Source organism: Dinoponera quadriceps, unplaced genomic scaffold, assembly GCF_001313825.1.
Source record: "Dinoponera quadriceps isolate SergipeBrazil2010 unplaced genomic scaffold, ASM131382v1 scaffold3773, whole genome shotgun sequence".
Lineage (NCBI taxonomy): Eukaryota > Metazoa > Arthropoda > Insecta > Hymenoptera > Formicidae > Dinoponera > Dinoponera quadriceps.
Genome location: NW_014558172.1, coordinates 130003 through 142510, shown reverse-complemented (window position 1 = coordinate 142510; position 12508 = coordinate 130003). Strand labels below are relative to the sequence as shown.

Below are 12508 nucleotides of genomic sequence, written 5' to 3'. Positions count from 1 at the left end.
TTTCGTATAATTCTCCTTATAATTTCCCCCCTGCGCGCTCTTGCTTTCCATTTTCGCACCTATCGTCTTCCGATTCGAATGGTAAAAGGATGCGAGACGAATTTGGTTTTTCTTTCTTCGAGCACGACGGCACCACAAATGTTCAGGGTTTTTTCGGACTTCATTTATCCCAATAAGTGTGTGTGTGTGTGTATGCCACTGGGTATACAAAAAAAAGAAGGAAAGTTAACGAGGAATCACGAAAACACTGCACAAATACATCTCATCTATTCGCCCTTGTCTATTCGGCGAAAGCGCAATATACCGCCGATACCATCGTCAACATCTTTCACCGACTGATTCTTAGGATCCTTAGGATCTTCTTGAAGAAAAGAACGATTTCTCTGCGACCTTCGATCTCGAGGAGGCTCCCTTTCCTTCTCCGTTTTAGATGATTCTTATTAGTCTGTATTACGGATCGTAATCAAGTAAGCACGCTGCATTAGTCGAGTGATATTTGCCGCTCTTCTGGACCGAAAACGGCCAGAAGAGGGGATGCTTCCTCGAAACGTAAAAATCGTGCGCGATTTTTGATATTTTATTGAAATTCTAAGAAATTTTCAAAAGAGAGAGAGAGAGAGAGAAAGAGAGAAAGAGAGAGATTCAACAGAATAAGAAAGATCTCTCTACCTCGATCGCTTCGCGAGTTGCGATCGTAAAAAGCAGCACTCGAGTTCTTGCGTGAGTCGAACGAGTCTCGGTTTTCGTAAATTAGATTTTTTTGCGGCTCGACACGTGCAAGGGGTACGTGAAGAGCGCGTAATCGAAAGCGCTTCGTACCTCGTGCCTCGTCAAATAATAGATCGTACAATATTTGAGATATTTTATCGTCGGCAGTGTTTATCGGTATCTAGATAAAATTATCTAATTATAAATAATCATTCAAATGAATAAATATATCGTCTTTATCTTTATCTCGATGGAAGAAATACAAAATAAATTCATCTTCAATGTTAGATAAAAGAAACATGTCATCTCATCTAAAAATTATCTGAAACGATGTAAGGGTCCATATTCTGAATTCACTTTTCGATAAAACGAATGAAAGAATTTGGACCTATGTGTTAAGCCCGTATCAGATTAGGGATTGCAGATTAGATTTCAACGGATCAACAAATTTTGGTTTTGTCTCCTTCGGTCTGTTCTTTTTAGCCGCACTGCCGAACTGGTACTTCTAAAAAGAACAGACCGTTTATTTCAATTCCTCAATTCATTTTAAGCCCGTATCAAACTACCGACTTTGAATGAGCAGTCAATGATTATTGGTTTTTTTGTTAAATCCTTAAATTTAGAGCGACTACGTTGACGAATTATTTAACTGTTGTGCAATTTTATGATTTGCGTAATTTTTATTATAAATTTTTATAAAGTCTCTCATGAAAACAATGACATCTAAAAAATTATCTAAATAAGTAGCGCTACTTATCTTTCATCCAGATAAATCAAAAACAAAATCATCTTCATCTCGTCTAAGATGAATTTTTCGGATTTTCATCTCATCTTCATCCAGATGAATCTGAAATCATCCAAGGCAAACACTGGTTGTCGGTTAATTTCTGAAAAGTAAGAGTTCGCTGTGCCATATCGAACATAATGCGGAATCGCTTGTGAATCCGAGCTTCGGTATGGAGATGGGGATCGTCGCGATCGTATTCGAGCCGATCGTAAAACTAGTTTTCGCGAAATCAGGGTAAGATGCACGCTTGTTGCTAGTATTATGTCACGGATTATCGCTCCACTCTTGTGAAAAAAAAGTTTACTCGCCACTAGAATCACAACGTAAAGGTCCGCAGTGCGTATGTTAGGGTGGATCCAGACTGAGAGTATACGAACGCGAAGGAATACGAACAAATATTTGTTCACAAATATTTGTGAACGAGTTCGAATAAATGAGTGCAGGCGGCTAACGAACACACACACACGAACACAGATTGGACTATTCCTTGAAGTTTAGAAAAATAATCCAATCTCGTAAAAAACTCCCAATGGTGATAATATTAACGTTCCGCTGAACGCAGTTGATAATCAAAACGCACTTAGCACTTGTCGATGCCATTTGCGAGAAATTTTATCTAAGTATCTCTTTGTCTCGTGTCGTATAAGTTGAAAATATACCAATTATTATGTAATAAGTTTCACATCAAAACTTAACATAATTAGTTATAGTCTACAAGTTACTGCTTTAGACCCTAAGTATTAAGAAATTAACCAATCACAATCGAATTATAGAAGAACAATCTATTGTGATTACTCAATTTCTTAAGACTTGGAGCTTAAATTCTCATTGTAGACCCCGTTTTAGTCCCGGTCAATAATACGTGCTTTAAGCTCTAAGCTATAAGAAATCGACCAATCACAGTCGAATTGTAGAAGAAGAATCAATTATGATTGGTCGATTTCTCAAATCTTACACTTTAAATTCTCATTGTAGACCCCGCTTCAATCCTGGTCTACAGTAGATGCTTTAAGCCATAAGCCTTAAAAATCGACTAATCATATTCGAATTGTAGAAAAAAAATAAATTGTGATTGGTCAATTTCTCAAATCTTACGCCTTAAATTCTCATCGTAGACCCCACTTAATGAATATGATTTGTTGTCACTCGAATCAGTCAAACCGCCGTTCGACTTTTGCGGACTCGTTTTTGCGCGGTTAAATTTCCAGGCTGACGACTAATGTAATCACGAATTACGTACGTCCGACTGTATTTTATAAAATGCTGCACATGCGATACTATTAACAATACTCGGATCAGAATGTGAAATTTCTGTGTGTTTAACTTTGCACTTTGTATCTGTCTTTTCCTTTTTCATTCAACCAAACAGCTGGCGAGAGTTCGCTCAAAGATGTCCAGTTTCTTGCTATAGGCGCGCATTTCGCCTAAATCGCGCTGCCACAGCCTTCCGTTCGGAGTGCTTCGTTAACTTCTCCTCCCTATCTCGTCGACAAGATGGAACTTCCCGAATGTATTTCAGCGACTTCCATGTTGTAACGTAGTGCCTTTTTGGACCTTTATTGGAGTTCAGCTCCCTTCTGCGTCTGCTGTTGTAATTCCCGTTGTTGTTGAGCCTGCGCCGTATCTTTAATGTGTTTCTCAACCTGCGAACAATAAGAGAGAATCTAAAATAATACAAAATAGATCCGGAAACAATCTTTATGGAAAAAAAAAAATAAATATACTGAATATATATTGTGTAACTAAATAATACTTTTATGCGTTGTATCGAATTAGCAAATGGAATTAAAAACGAGCGAGAAAATAAAAATATAAATTACAAGGTGTTTAATTTCCTATATTTAGTTAAGATGTTAGTACAATTAATCCCTTTGTTCCTCGATAGCTACTTAAAGTTACGTTTCATTGACAGACAAAAGTGTCGCTCACTCATGAAGAATCCATTTCTCTACTAAGTACTTTAAGAAACACATTGATGCAACTGTCGTCCGTTAATCTTTTGGTGATGATCGTTGACTAAAGTCAAGAATCATCGGGCACTCACATATGTTTGATTATGTATATCTGATGTTATATTACTATATATTATAACATTTAATTTTATATATCCATTATTTATCTATTATCTATATTTATAATTCTATACTATTACATAGAGTATCCGATACCACAGATTGGCTGTATTTCGTATTATTTTATCACATATCAACAGAGCTTTATATAATTTGTTAATTTTCGAAATTTTGCGTTCGCAAAATGGCAGAGAACTTTTTCTTTACACTGATCTAAACTCTAAATATGTGATGGACACGACTCGCATCGGACACCCTGTATATCTAATATCTCTGATCACACAGTCAACAACTTAATTTCAAGCTACGCGTATATTTACTTACAACAAATTTCACACAGATTAAATCACAGATTGTCAAAATTCTCGCACGAATAGAAAACAAGTTCAACTGTACAATTTCTTAACTATGAAAGATCACGTATAAAAAATACGCTTATATTACCACTTTCTTCACATGTCTGTACGCCCCGGACTCGGCGTTCCCGTGAACGTTGTCGACCTTGTAGGGTGGCCTGATGGTGACATTATTGAACACAACGATATTCGCCCCGTTCCACGTAATGTCTTGGATAGTCTTTGAGATCGCGATAAACAGTTTTTGTCCCTCCGGCGATACTCCGGCCTGCAGTGCCATTACCAGTCTCTTCTTCTCCTCGATCTGATTACGCACCCGCGTGTTTAGCCTTTGCAGATTCAGGCTCTGTGGCGGTTCGTTCGTCGTCGCGCTCACCTCTCGTATCACTTGAACGTTGGACACGAGGGACAAATTCACTACGTGCACGTCGTTTAACGACGACCTGCCGCTCGTCGATGGGCATTCTAGGAGGACATCGTCGTTAAGGAAAGTATCCGATTGATAAAAATGATTACAAATGATGACAAGCAGATACATCAATACAGCGACCGACGATCGTACAGATTTGGAAGATCCGGAAAATCGGAATAAAACGCGATATCGAATCCTTTGAGCCGTCGAGAGAGAAAGAAGAAGCAACGTCACGGAGGACGTTTCTTCGTGAGATGCGAATCAAGAGGTGATCGATCAGGTGGAGATCAAACGAGCACAGCGAGCGCGTTCGGCGTGCTTTAAGAGGACGAAACTAACCTGACTCGAGCACGGGGGATCACCGGTTTACGGAGGGAGATTGCGAACGGACGACACTTTTGATAAGCGGAGTTGGTCGATGGAAGACGCCACGTCGGGAAACGCATCGCCCGTCGCGGATCGCTGTTATTTACACTGCATGTCTGGCGCATAGAGTGCCGCGCGCGAGCGCTCGCGAGCCGTCATTGGGATCGAATATCGGCCGAGTTGTAAATCCATCCGGTCGAAAAGGATACTGAGTATCAGCATTTTTGTCTGCGGGTCAAAGGCCAATACCTCGCCCTCGATTTCCTGATCGTGACATGTCTTACATACCACCGTGCTGCCGATGCTGAACCAGTCGCTGGCACCAGCCATTTTTCACTGATTTCTCTCTCTCTCTTTCTCACCGCCGACGGTACAGCTGAGACCGTGACCGCGACATCGGGCGCCATCTTGCATCACCTTACTCGAATCTCTCGAACGAACGAGCCTCCTATATAGATTAATTTCAAGCCTCGTCCGTCGCGCGTGTTTCACGATCGATAAAGAATGGGATCTGCGATGAGAATTTAAGGCGTGAGATTTGAGAAATAGACCAATCGTAATTGATTTTTTTTTCTATAATTCGACTATGATCGGTCAGTTTCTTAAGTCTTGAATCTTAAATTCTTATTAAAAATCCCGCTTAAGTTCTAGACTATAATAGTGTCGGTCCACAATTGGTATTTTAAGTCTTTTAAGCCTTAAGAAATTGACTAATAACAGTTAATTATACTCTTCATATTCGACTGAAAATGGTCAATTTATTAAGTCTTAAGGCTTAAAATACTTATTGTAGACCGACACTAGGTCTAGGTCTACAATAGTGTTTTAAGCTTTAAGCCTTAAGAAATTGACCAATCATAATTGATTTTTCTTTTATAGTTTGATTATGATGAGTTAGTTTCTTAAAGCTTGCTTAAAACACTATTGTAGACCGAAAACTAAGGCCGGTTTCATGATCGGATCTTATATTTAAGTCAGTCTTAAGTCAGTCTTTATTTTCAGATGTTTTGTGGCCAATGAAATAAGTCGTAGAGCATCTGAAGATAAACTTAAGCTGATCTTAAATATAAGATCCGACTATGAATGCCGGCTTAAGTCCTGGTCTACAATAAATACCTTAAGCTTTAAAAAATTGACCAATCAGTCGATTATTTTTCTCATATTCGACTGTAATTGGTTAATTTCTTAAGGCTTAGAGATTAAAGCATCTATTGTAGACTGGAACTAATTCGATTATGATTGGTCAATTTCTTAATCCTTAATCCTTAAGAAATTGACCAATCACAGTCAAATTGTAGAAGAAGAATCAATTATGATTGGTCAATTTCTTAAATCATATGCCTTAAATTCTCATTGCAGACCCCGCTTAAGTTAATAGCGCTCCGTAACTCTGACGTTTATAAGTCTCTCTCTATCTTTCTTTCTTTCTTTCTCGGCTTCCGGCTGCTCTCAATCTTCCCATTGCTCGACGGACTATTCCACATCGATAAAACAGCACAGGATCGTTTCGAATTACCTCGTCTGGTCTCAGCCTAACCGCCTCTCATCCGCTTTTGCACGACCGATAGAAAACTTCAATCGACAATGTCAGCGACATTCGGAATGTGCGAGACTCCCGGTTGCAACGCCGTCGCGAGCCTGCAGTGTCCGACGTGTCTGAAAATCGGCATTCAGGGCTCGTATTTCTGCAGTCAGGTGAGACAATTCTCGTATTTTAAGGTTAACCTCGGTACCTCACTAATTTCAATTCGTTCCTTTCTGCGGTCACGTTATTAATATTCATGACGTCCGCTGAATACCGCCGAACAGTGATATACAGCTGATACATTTTTCGCCCTCCGATCATACACAAGTATATTTTCTCAATATACATATTCCTGTGCGTATTCCTGTTTGTCGAGATCAACCAATTGATGTAGCTTGATTTTGATTCCTTTGATTCCAGGATTGTTTCAAAGGGAGCTGGAAAACGCACAAAGTTATTCATCAATTAGCGAGTAAGTGTCTGACAGTGACAAATGTTGCTTTGTTAATTCCTTATAAATTGCCCTAATTATATATTTACTTGTATATTATTATATTACTTATATTATTATTATAAATAATATATTATATTATTTATATATTATTATTATAAGTAATATATTGTCATATTATTTATATTACATTGTATATAATTATATACATAATTTGCTTGTAATTAGAAGGAGAAATTGTCACCAAAGCCTCCAATACATTCAATCCTTGGCCGACTTACAATTTTACTGGGAAATTGCGACCGTACAAGAAAGAACAGCGCAGAGAAGTTCCCGAGCATATTAATCGGCCGGACTATGCCTTGCACTCTACTGGAATACCGCTTAGCGAACAAGCTGTGAGAAGTTCGGGACAGATAAAAGTTCTTGATAATGAGGAGATTGAAGGCATGAGAGTTGCTTGCAAGGTATATACTATATTTGAACCACAAGGGCTCACTGAGTACCATTGTCTAAGCATCCATACTTATATTGTTTATATCCTTGATTTTTTCTTATTATAAGAAAATATATTTTAATATATAAGAAAATAAGTTTTTAAACTGTACCATATGAAAAGAACTTGTTTGTTGAGTTATTCGAAGAATCCGGGAAGATAAGAGTGTTATATTTTTGTTCAAACTGCCTTGATTACTTTCAGAATTTAAGAAAAAATATCACTTTTGATCACTATTTTGATGAGTCTGAGAAGTTATTTTTTGTCACATATCTACCAAAAAGCAGTCACTTTTCATTTTTTTTTTTATTCCACTGACTGGATGGTAGTTCTGCGACATGAATCTTTCTGTTGTTGAATATATTTTTTTTATTGTATCCTCCGTCATGAATCTGTTCTTTATTCTGATCAGGGACCCAGACCGAATGAAAATATCGCTCCGATTCCGATTCATTATAATATTTAATAAGGGTTCCGGTTTTCTAGACAATGAAAATAACGGTAAACCGTTTAAATTACGGTTTTTTCAGCTCTGGTTCTTTAAACTTGTTTCCTTACTGAAATTTTTATTGACTTAAATTATATACCAGGTGTTTCAGACTACCCGTACACCTCATTATTTAAAAACGATGGAAATGGTTATTTTAAAAAATGTTTCAGACAAAAGTTGTTCGGAATCAAGTAATGCATTACATGAGCATATACGATTGACCTTGCGTGACATCGTGAAGGTCATGTCAAGGTCGACTTGAATTTTTTTAATGGGAACCCATATCTTTCATTGCATATTTTTGTAGCTGACATCAAGGCGAATCGAAATACCGGTTATAAACCCTTTTTAGTTGAGATCTTCTTGAGTTGTGAGACTTCAAAATTTCAGTACCGCCCGCGCTAGCTTTACCCAAGATGTACCGCGTGGAGGTTACGTGGTCGGATTTACACCTCTTCGGGGTGCTATGGGGCTCATTTTAATCAAGCACTACTATTACTACTTCTTCAGCACTACTATTACTTTTTCTATTAATCCTCTTCTGTTCAATATCGTATGCTTGAAGTTTATTTTTGATTTGTCGTAATAACTAATTAATGTTCTGCTATTTCGTGAGAATTAGAATTTTATTCCGAAATGAAAAAAAACGACTATTTAAAATCACAGAATAAGAACCGAAATAGTGAACCGAAAAGAACCGCAAACCGAAAGATATGTAACGGTTCCGGTTTTGTAGGTTTTATAAAATTCCGGTTACGATTTACGGTTCCGGTCCGACAAAAATACCGGTTTCCATACGGTTTTTAATTCCGATCCAGGTCATTGATTTTGATCTTAAGTTAAATGTAGACTAATTTGCGTAGCTCGGCCGAGAAGTGTTGGACGAGGCTGCGAAGGCATGCGACGTTGGCATTACAACGGCCGAAATTGACAGAGTGGTGCACGAAGCTTGCATCGAGAGGGACTGTTATCCGTCGCCATTGAACTATTACCTATTCCCCGCCAGTTGTTGCACCTCCGTCAACGAAGTAATCTGCCACGGCATACCCGATACTCGACCGCTGCAATACGGTGACATCTGTAATGGTATGGCATTCGTCGGAGACTGTTATTCAGAAATGGCAATATCGATACTTCAAGTAATGATATTTTAGCGCCAAAGCATCGATATTTCAAGCATCGCTATTTTAGTGCAAAGGTATCGATATTCAAATATCAGTGCTTTGATGTGAAAGTATCGATACTTTATACTGTAAAAAATAGGGTTAAATATTGTAAAAATAGGATTTTGTTTGAAAATCTTATTTTTGGGGGGAAACCTTATTTCCCTTTGTACCGAATTGTATCGCCCATCTCTAGTGAGGTGCGACTTGAGAATAGCGTTTATAGAATAATTATAAATTATTTTTATATACCTTTCATGATATACATAATAATATAATTTACTTTATAAATTAAATTATTTTATTTATATGTACTTTTTATTTAGAAAAAAATTTTAGCGTAATTATTTCAACATTGTTATAAATACGTGCTATTCGCATTATTACATTCATATAACGTATACAGCATAAGTAATTTTAATTAAAATTGGAAAATAACGCGTTATTTGTAACGCCATTACCGTTGTTAGTTTTTCAGTGATTTCGTATCGACATTATTTTTAAATAATTTAACTTTCTTAATCCTGCTTTTAATCCAATACTTTTATACAATTCAAGTATCGATACATTTTGTATATTGCTATTTTTACCCACGTATCGATACAATGTATCGATAATTTCGGGGTGCTTCGCCCATCTCTACTGTTATCGCCGCTTTTTGAAAAGCACGTTAAGTCTAATTTATTATTTCCGTTTAGTCGATGTCACGGTATATCACAATGGTTTTCACGGAGATCTGAACGAGACTTTCTTAGTGGGTAACGTGAAACCGGAAGTGAAGAAGTTGGTGGAAGTGACGTACGAATGCCTGTCCAAGGCTATCGACATCGTGAAACCCGGTGAAAAGTATCGAGAGATCGGTAATGTCATTCAGAAGCACGCACAGGCGCACGGATTCAGCGTAGTGCGCAGTTACTGTGGCCATGGGATCCACCGTTTGTTTCACACCGCGCCAAATGTCCCGCATTATGCCAGTAAGTAATTTTTTTCTTTCCGATTTCGGTTTCGGTCTTCTGTACAATGAAAGTATCGGTAAACCATTTAAATTACGGTTTTCTTCGCTTCCAGTTCTTCAAACTTGTTCCCTAACTGAAATTTTTATTGACTTAAATTATATACAGGGTATGTTAGTTGAAGTGTGACAAACGTATATCAGAAATAAAGCATTTTTCAGAACAATATTTCGTATATATATATATATATATATATATATATAAAACGTATACAATAATATATTATAAGAAATAATATCACTTCCTCGATGTAGATTGGCATTTCTTCACTATTTCCATCTTCTGCTCTTAACTTTTTTGGATATATAATATTATCCTCGTTATTTGTTACTTCTTCCTAATAGAAAATGTAAATTATGTAGATTCTGAGAATATTCGGAGAATATCTCGATATTCTCCGAGCTTTCTAAGAATATACATGTTCCGTTAGAGTAAGTTGTACAATTCAGGATGACTGTCTTTCTATTTACCCAAAAATATATTATTTCTTCTATTAATCCTCTTCTGTTCAATATCATATGTTTAAAGTTTATTTACTATTTTTTGCAATAACTAATCAATGTTCTGTTTTCTCGTGAGAACTAGAATTTTATTATGAAATGAAAAAAACGACTATTTAAAATCACAGAATAAGAACCGAAATAGTGAACCGAAAACAATTGCAAACCGAAAGAAAAGTAACGGTTCCGATTTCGGTTCCGGATTATAAGCTTTATAATATTTCTGTACGGTTTACGATTCTGGTCCGACAGAAATGCCGGTTTCCACACGGTTTTCGGTTTCCGGTTCCGGGTTCCTTGCTTTCAGAATTTGAGCGAAAAATGGCATCGATATTTTTTCGACCGAATTGTGCATCGAATGATATAATAATAATCGGGAAAGAATGAACCATCTCCGATGTACGTCGAGGCTACACTCTGATACGTTCTTTTTAAGGAAAATTTCATTCAACGGCCTCCGTTGGAAAAAATGGCTGATCGAAAACGTCCATCGTGTTTTGAAACAGCCGACGCTTCGTGTAAAATTTTCCTGGGGGAGGAAACATTTTGGAACACAGAGCTCTTAAGAACTTAGATATGATTATAATATGCTATTTTTATCCTTCTTCTTCTTTTTATATTATTATCTTTTTCATTGTCTTTTTATTCTCTTTTTATTATGAAATGTTATCCATTTACAAATAAATAAATACATAAATAAATAATAAGTATAAAATGATGAAATTTTCAGAAAACAAAGCAGTAGGCGTTATGAAACCTGGGCACTGCTTCACGATCGAGCCGATGATATCCCAGGGAACGTGGAAGGACGAGACGTGGCCGGATAATTGGACCGCCGTCACCTCGGACGGTCAGTGGTCAGCGCAATTTGAGCACACGCTTTTGGTAACGGAGACAGGTTGCGACGTTCTAACGAAACGACTTACGAGCGATGGCAGGCCATGGTTCATGGATCGTTTGTAGTAGCGTTTCTTTCGTCGATTTTCCTACGACGTTTACAATCTAAGCGAGATTCACGCGAGTCTTGATAGAAATTCGACGTAAGTTGCGCTCGACATAGCATAGAATCTGAATTGTGCGATTCGAAACGTCAGAATCAAGTCGCAGGTGCCGAGAAGAGCGGGGACAGTGTATATAAATTCGCATCGTGGAATTTTTCTCTTCTTTTTTTTTTCGAGTCATTCCGGAAAAAAACTGCGGAATGCTTCAGACTTACCGTGAAAACCTAAAAGTAGACATCACGCGATGTAAAGTTTTTATACGAGTCTGCTCGACTTTTCAGCTTAAACCGGCTCAACTTTTTCACTCGGACTGGTTTTATACGGCTTTTTTAATCGATGACGATACTTTCTCCCTTGTGTGTGATGAAATTCCTTGGATGTACAAATGAAATGTAGAAGAACTGTGTACATAATAATGTATAAATTCTTTTCACAACGCGTGTAACTTGTTTCTGAAGTTCCGTCGTGCATTTCAACATCGTAGCCCGCGTCCGAATTTGAAAATGCTGGCGCGGGATATGTGATGTTATCAACCGGAGGGCTAAAAACTCTTTTTCACGCCTACAGTCACTGCGATTCATTTAGTTTGCAGTTGTGACGACAGGATATGATGATACGATCATTTCTGTTTTTACCACAGTGTTCGGCAATCTGCGTCATTAAGTTAACTTCGACTTTATAGAAGCATTCACACGTGCATTTGTTGACATCTCGCCCCAACTCAGACCGCCAAGTTTTCCTAGCTAATTGATATAATAGGTGATTAACGCCGAGGCTTGGTGAATCGATACGAATCGTAATTTGTATTTATAGATTCGCGTGTTCAAATTACTAATAACTCACTATGATGATAACTATTGTATATACGATATAGTAGCTTATCAGTGCGAATATTTGAAATAAAGAAAGTAAAAAAAATTCTACAGATGAAAGAGAGAGAGAGAGAGAGAGAGACGATTTTCAATGCTTGTCCTGTCCAACGCATATCGATATATGTGTATATATGAAAGGAACGCGAATCAGCCATAAAAAAAAACTGGTATTGCCATTAAAAAAAATCTACTTGATTTTCATAGGGTCCAAGTTTTGGGCCCGGATCCAGATTATTAACCATTAGACAGGTTTTTGGAAACCCAACAACTTCCCCTGTAACATTTTCTTTCTTAAA

General features: G+C 37.5%; 2 protein-coding genes across 2 annotated transcripts; one reads left to right on the top strand and one right to left on the bottom strand.

Moving 5' to 3' along the window:
- Positions 1–1385: 1385 nt before the first annotated feature.
- On the bottom strand, positions 1386–5098 carry LOC106749668 (protein LSM12 homolog A-like). The gene is made up of 3 exons (XM_014629350.1): positions 4911–5098; positions 4012–4388; positions 1386–3138 (listed from the first exon to the last, which is right to left on the bottom strand). Exons 1-3 carry the CDS (start codon positions 5029–5031, stop codon positions 3052–3054), a joined length of 585 nt encoding a protein of 194 aa, XP_014484836.1. The 5' UTR covers positions 5032–5098; the 3' UTR covers positions 1386–3051.
- A 974-nt stretch (positions 5099–6072) lies between these two features.
- LOC106749666 (methionine aminopeptidase 1) lies at positions 6073–12292 on the top strand. The gene is made up of 6 exons (XM_014629349.1): positions 6073–6396; positions 6647–6698; positions 6906–7144; positions 8527–8749; positions 9525–9800; positions 11070–12292. Exons 1-6 carry the CDS (start codon positions 6286–6288, stop codon positions 11300–11302), a joined length of 1134 nt encoding a protein of 377 aa, XP_014484835.1. The 5' UTR covers positions 6073–6285; the 3' UTR covers positions 11303–12292.
- The last annotated feature ends 216 nt before the right edge of the window (positions 12293–12508 follow it).

Coding starts and splice junctions, on each gene's coding strand:
- LOC106749668 (XM_014629350.1), bottom strand. CDS start 5,031: ATGGCTGGTGCCAGCGACTGGTTCAGCATCGGCAGCACGGTGGTATGT. Junction 4,389..4,910: donor GACAAAAATGCTGATACTCA/GTATCCTTTTCG, acceptor ATGTCCTCCTAG/AATGCCCATCGACGAGCGGC. Junction 3,139..4,011: donor ACAGACATGTGAAGAAAGTG/GTAATATAAGCG, acceptor TATTGTTCGCAG/GTTGAGAAACACATTAAAGA.
- LOC106749666 (XM_014629349.1), top strand. CDS start 6,286: ATGTCAGCGACATTCGGAATGTGCGAGACTCCCGGTTGCAACGCCGTC. Junction 6,699..6,905: donor AGTTATTCATCAATTAGCGA/GTAAGTGTCTGA, acceptor GCTTGTAATTAG/AAGGAGAAATTGTCACCAAA. Junction 9,801..11,069: donor AAATGTCCCGCATTATGCCA/GTAAGTAATTTT, acceptor TGAAATTTTCAG/AAAACAAAGCAGTAGGCGTT.